A 7,363-nucleotide genomic window follows, 5' to 3' on the forward strand; every position below is an offset into this window, starting at 1 on the left:
ATATACCCTAGTCAAATTTTTTGATGATTTTCCATAGATAGTAACCAACATAAGTAACCATCACCCCAAGGTAGGAATTCGAACAGAATTATGATGGTTCAACATAAAATTACCAACTAGTTTTGATGGTTTGTCCATGTATGACCATCAGAAATTTCCATCATATTATCTCAGAAATTAAATGTTGGAACCACATGAGCCACCATCATCCCTATATAAATATTATGACGGATTTATTTTGGTTCAACATAAAATTACCAACTAGTTTTGATGGTTTGTCCATGTATGACCATCAGAAATTTCCATCATATTATCTCAGAAATTAAATGTTGGAACCACATGAGCCACCATCATCCCTATATAAAAATTATGACGGATTTATTTTGGTTCAACATAAGTGTAGCAACTTGTTTTGATGGTTTGTCCATGTTGGACTATCAGAAATTTCCCTCATATTATTTTAGAAATCAAATATTGGAACCAACATGAGCCACTATCATACCTATATAGGAATTCGGACAGATTTATGTTGGTCCAACACAAAAATAACAACTTGTTTTGATGGTTTGTCTATGTTGCACCATCAGAAATTTCCATATTTTCTTAGAGATCAACTGTTGGAACAGTCATGAACCACCATTACATCAATGAAGGAGTTTTGTCTGATTTTTGATCGTCCAACATAAAACAGGTAAATCGTTTTGATGTTATATTTCTGCTGAACAAACAAGAATTTGTTCGAAACATCACACTATACAGGTTTTTAATCAGATTTATGATGTTCCAACATATGCGAAGCAGGTTGATATGATGAATTCCTGATGGACCCTCAAGATTCACTATTATCACATCTTACTGTTTGAACTATTATGCATGATAGTTTTCAAGTTTAACCCCGGTAGTTGGGTTTCAGTGTGCAATTCGTTATGCACATTTCCTTTCGAAATACTCACATTGTGCGTAAATTTTGTTTAGAAAGCTATTTATAAAAAGAATTTTGTATGTTCAGGGATATTTTAAGCACAATTCACCACTGGATCATTTTAAATCAATTGTCGATCTGAAACATTAAACTAATACTTGAGGCAATTATTCTATAATATAGCAGATAATCTTGTATAAAAATAATTGTTATCCAGGCTAATTAGCAAGAAATACTAAAAAAATTAATCTTATAGCACAATTAAAAACAAAACAAATATTTAAAAAATGAACATTCAATGCTAAAATATCAGCAAACATCTTTATTTAAAATCTTTCATTATCAGAACACTATTCAAGCATTCTTTTGTTATTATCAGCAGATTTTATTATCAGAACACTATTCACACATAATTCACAATTATAATGGTCAGTCTTCATTTACTAACTTCTTCATATAGACAAACTTCCTTTATACTAGCTTCACTTACACTGCTGAACTTATTCCCTATATTTCCCCGTATTACAACTAGAAGAAAAACAAGAAAGAGGAATCAAATTAACAGCTTCTTTAAATAAGTAATAATAATTTTTACTACAACTCAGTATAAAGTGAAACTCAAGCAGGATTTGAAATAAATAAAATTAAAGAAATTTAAAATGAACCTAGTTTTAAAAAATATTTTAGGTTAATATTGAACCGAATGTTTGCGTACGACAAATACATCCACTTCTGCATGACGATCATACACCAGAGACTGAATTCAAAATACTTTCAGCAATATTAATAACAATTATTTCATTAATCATTTTCTTTGCTACAGATATCTTCTAGAAAACATCAAAAAATTTTTTAATAATTTTATTCTCTATTGTTTATGTTAAAGACAAATAAATTTATCAATTTTAAAATGTTTAACAGTGAAAGCTTTTAAAAACGATTAGGAAAAACACTGATGGTAGATAATAAGAATGAAATTCTTGATTCGTCCCCAACCTTAACCAGTTAATAGCGTGATCTCCACATAATTCTTTAATAAACATTGCAATACTACACAATGAGTTGAAGAATAAAAATAAATTATCTAGGAGAAAAGACAATGAAATTGGAATAATTAAAAGAATAAATAAATTTATAAAAACTTACTTGACAGCAACCGGCACGGGCGTTGAATAAACGCTGGGAATAACGACAAAACAATAAGAAGTTGAGCTGATATTTTGCTACTCGTCCCAATCGTGAAGTTTGAAAAGAACACTCGTCCCGCAGTGGACTGATCGTTAAGACATGGTTCCCAGCAGATCACCGAAGTCAAGCATCACTGGCTGCGGTCAGTGTGCGGGTGGATGACCACTTGGATCAGCCTGCGTAGGGACCGAGGGTGTGCGGTATTGGTCCTCGTTAAACTGTGCTACCGTAAAGTGCTCGACTTCGCACGCAGGTCGTCGGGCTACCGAAGCGGGGGTGCCATCCCCTCCGCAGAGGATCAAAATTGTGATGGCATGTCTTCGGATCATCCTCCGGGATGTTTCCCAGACCGTCGCCAATAGCCCATTGTGCAGCTCTAGTGCGACGTAAATTAACAACAGCAACAACAAAAAAGAACACTCAAGTACAATTCACACTGCATCTCTGATTGCTTTTGACGCGAAGTCAAATGCATGGAAGCAACATATATCAAGGAGCATTCACACCGAATGCTACCTTATATATGAAGCAAAAATGCAAAACATTTTGTGAGAAATGAAAGCATAATCCGGAATTTTAAATTAAGCAATATAAGCTATTTTTTTTATTTATTAAAATGTCTTCCAGGGTTCGATTCTTGACTCCGCTAAATTCTCATCGAGAAGTACGTGTGATATATGTACTCGTAAAATCTCTGGAATCGGAAGTCCTGTGGTCAGTCGCTTAGCAGTACCATGGGTACAGGGATTTGACGAAAATTTCTTTTCCCTTCTGATCTATATATAAATTGAGGGAGTGGCCTGACAAAATTTGTGATGGCATACGTCTTCGGATCATTCTCAGAGATGTTTCCCAGACCGTTGCAATAGTCCATTGAACATCTCTAGTGCGGCATAAATAAAAGTACCTACCTGCATTAAAATATATACTCATCCTTTTGTTTCTAACCACTATCACATCATAATTTATAAATAGTTTTTTTTTAAAAAATATTTGAAGTAGAACCCTTGGCCATTGATGGTGTGACTGAAAATATGCAATCACAGCCACTCTGCCCTAATGACCTATGACAACAAAAACAATATATATAATAATTTTATCTATTATAAGCTCATATTTCCACGCTGTTATAAACTTTTATTAGAATATGCTCGACTTAAGTAAACGTGTAGGGAAAATACTCCCCCCCCCCATTTAATCTATCACTCGTTTACCTAAATCCACGAATATTTCTAATTTCATTAATCTGAATATGCAAAATATTTTGTAAATCAAAAACCTACCTCAATGTTATTATATTTAATTACTATTTATTTTTTAACATTTAATAGTACTTTTATACATCTAGCAAAATTTCTATTTTTTTTTTCTTATTTAAATCTTTCGTCTAATTAATCTAAATAATCTTGATATGTTGTTTTATTGCTTTGTATTTTTAAAACTCACAATAATGTTATTAATGACATTCGCCAAATGTTTAATAATTTTAAAAGCAAGTCTTAACCTTTCTGTAACCAGACAATGCTGAAGCAGTGCACGTGCACCTAAAAATATAATCTATCACTCGTATGCCTATATGAATGAATCCTTCTTAATTATATTAATCCTTATATGCAGCTTTATTGTTTTCTGAATTAAAAGTTTACCTTTGTCATATTAATTGCAGTAACTATTAATTTTCAGCCTTTAATAACATATCATTGCATATTTTGCATTTAAAAGTACAACTTGCAACCCCAATCTTATTTAAATCTTTTTTAATTTAGCTAATCCTGCTTTGTAACTTCGATTTTTTGTGATTTTAAAATTCACCATTATGTTATGAATTGCAATAACCATTTATTTTAAACCATTCGTTATGATTTCACATGTTTGATAATTTAAATCCTAACCTTTAAGCTTTCAATAAAAAGTCGCGAGACAATGTTCAAGTGCTGCAAGAGCTCATATTTTCATAATTTATTTTTTAACTTTCATAAAAATAATTTCATCACATGTTTAATAATTTAAATAACAACTTTAAACATTTCAGTAAAATGAGACAGTGCTGATTCAGACAGAAGACAATGCTCAAACAGTATCGTATTAATCTTTGAATTAACTTTATTAGTCCTGATATAAAGCATAACTGTTCCATATTTCTCAAATTCACCTTAATGTCAATATTTACAACTACTATTTATTTTTTTAATATTCTATTGCAATTTCACTTTATGTTTAATAATTAAAAGCTCGAGCATGGCGAACGTGTGCATAATAATTTCATCTTCTTTGAATTTTATTACTTGGGTACTTAAAATGTATCTTTCTTAATTTTTTTCAATTGCAATAAGCAGTCTTATTGTTTTATTCCTATTATTTAGCAAAAATTTTCATTTTTAGCCTCTTATTTAGCAATTTTAACCATAGCCATCTTTTTAGCCATCTTCTTAGCAATTTTAACCATATACTTATAATTTAAAGCTTTGAAAACTTTAAAAAAATCTTCCCGAGACAGATGCATGATGCATGTGCACATAATAGTAAAACAGCATATTTCACGATATATAGATATATTTGCTCATTGCTCTAAAAATAAACATAATATACGGGTTGACCATCATCACAGCAAAACATGTGTTTCCAAAAACTTTTAATGGTTGTTGCTGGTTCAACAATAATAAACATTCCCTGACAGTTGAATAATAATAATAGTAAAATAACATCTTCCAACATACTTTCATGGCTGTTGTTGGTTCAATATTAATAACCATAATCTGTTGATAGACCATCAAAATGGTCATGCAATATCTTCCGTCTTAGTTTGAAGTTGTTGTTGGTTCAGCAATAAAAAACATAGCATAAAGGTTGAACCAACATAATAGTTAAGCAAAATATTCCGTTTTATTTTAATGGTTGTTGGTCCAACATTAATGAACCGAAATTGTTGGTAGACCATCAAAATAGCCATACACCATCTTCCATGATATTTTGATAGTTGTTGTAGGTCCAACAATATTTTATCATCATAATGATAAAATAACATATCTCATCTTATTTTGGAGGTTGTTGTTGGTCCAACAATAAAAAACATAGCTTGATGGTTGAACCATCATAATAGGTAAACAACGTCCTGAATCATATTTTAATGGCTGCTGTTGGTCCAACATCAGTGAACACAACTTGCTGCTGAGCCATCGAAATGGCCATTCAACATCTTCCATTATATTTTGATAGTTGTTGTTGGTCCAACAATAAAAACATAACTTTCTGTTATACCATCATATTGATAAAATGACATCTCTCATCTTATTTTGGTGGTTGTTGTTGGTTCAACAATAAAAAACATAGCATGATGGTTGAACCATCATACTAGTTAAACAACATATTCCATCTTTTTTAATGGCTGTTGTAGGTCCAACATTAATAAACATAGCATGGTGGTTGAACCATCATAATAGATAAATAACATCGTCAATCATATTTTAATGGCTGTTGTTGGTCCAACATTAGTGAACATAACTTGTTGGTAAATCACCAAAATGGCCTTACAACATTTTAGGGACTCAAGCTTGTACGGGATTCATTTTTCATAACCTACTTTAATATAAAAAAACAGTCCAATCAAGAAATACAAGTATCATACAGTATCTGAAGTTCAAAATAACGGTTCTTAATGATAATCTATGTAAGGTGAGAAGGTGACGCGAGTAAAAAAAGCTGAGGTACTAAACATAGTAACATGAGATAATGCATAAAGTACAAAAGTGACATTTTTATTACCTTCACAGTTGTGAATGATAGTTCGCTTGTCTGAGAAGGGACTGAAAACACCAACTGACGAGAACCCTTTTCCGCAACTACATACAAAATTGTTGGTCCCACGTCGGACAGCTGTGCATTCCCTTTGTTTGCCACAACTCCTTTGTATAATAACATCTTTGCATGGATCCGCAGGTGAAAATTTACCTATATTAAAAAGAAAATGAGAAATGAAATCGATATAAGTATACCTATATTGAGGAATTTTATCTAAAATGGATTCCATAACTACTTTACTTCTGAAATACAAAAATATAAATTATCGAAATTAAGAAATAAATTGTAGAATTTTATGTAGAAAGATAAGTTTATCCAGACGAAAAATATTTTTAATAGGCATTTTTAAAAGCTACCTGTATAGTAAAAGAAAAATGAGTCCAAATTCTGTATTATTGTAAGTGAATTCATTTAGAAAAGGGAAGTATCTATAAATACTCTTTGTATATAATTGCGTCTAAAATAAAGTTAAAATATGCGTAGGAATGCCATGTAAATGTAATTGCATCAAAAATAAAAGTGAAATATCAATGAAGGCTAAGTAAACATAATTGTATCTGAAATAAATTCAAAATGTATGTAAGAATTCTATATAAATGTAAATACATCTAAAACAAGAAGAAAATATCTAGGAATGCTATGTAAATATAACTACGTCTAAAATAAAGTCAAAATATATGTAGGAATGCCATATAAATGTAGTACATCGAAAATAAAATAAACATAAATATGAAAGCTATAAAAATATAATATCCTCTAAAATAAAATCAAAATATATGTAAGAATACCATATATTTATGTATTTACATCTAAAATAAAGGAAAATATCTATGAATGATACGATAATCTAATTACATCTAAAGTAAAGTTAAAATATATGTAGGAATCCATATAAATGCAATTTCATCTGAAATAAAAGTAAATTATTTATGCCTGTTATTTAAATAGAATATATAATTGCTCCAAAAATAAAGGGAAAATTCTACGAATGCGACGCAAATATAATTGTATATATATACGGCGAAAGACCGAAATCGTTGGTTGTTGACTTTCACCAGTGTATGTCGACAATCACAGATATGCTTTGGTGAATGTCCGAAATATTTATTGCATTCGATTTGATATGAATTTATTCGAGGATATAATTACATTTATTCGATATTTTAACCCAACACTGATGGTTTTTTAAGGTTAAATGCTACTGCCCGGTATAAATTTGCTCGGTATACCCTACACTGATGTTTTTCAAAGGTTAAGTGCCTCTGCCCGGTATACCCTACACTGAGGTTTTTTTAAGGTTAAATGCCAATGCCAGGTATACATTTGCCCGGTATACCCTACACTGATGTTTTTTTAAGGTTAAGTGCCATTGACCGGTATACATTTGCCCGGTATACCATACACTGATGTTTTTTTAAGGTTAAGTGCCACTGCCCGGTATACCCTACACTGATG

General features: G+C 31.0%; 1 protein-coding gene across 1 annotated transcript in view; it reads right to left on the reverse strand.

The window, feature by feature from the left end:
* Window positions 1-7,363, reverse strand: part of LOC107442534 (neurogenic locus notch homolog protein 1-like) — a 79,535-nt gene that overhangs the window by 23,804 nt on the left and 48,368 nt on the right. The window contains exon 14 of the mRNA XM_043056112.2: window positions 5,873-6,058. Within this exon, the coding sequence (XP_042912046.2) occupies window positions 5,873-6,058 (186 nt within the window). The remainder of the gene's footprint in view (window positions 1-5,872; window positions 6,059-7,363) is intronic.

This window comes from Parasteatoda tepidariorum, chromosome 9 (genome assembly GCF_043381705.1).
Source record: "Parasteatoda tepidariorum isolate YZ-2023 chromosome 9, CAS_Ptep_4.0, whole genome shotgun sequence".
NCBI classification, from domain to species: domain Eukaryota; kingdom Metazoa; phylum Arthropoda; class Arachnida; order Araneae; family Theridiidae; genus Parasteatoda; species Parasteatoda tepidariorum.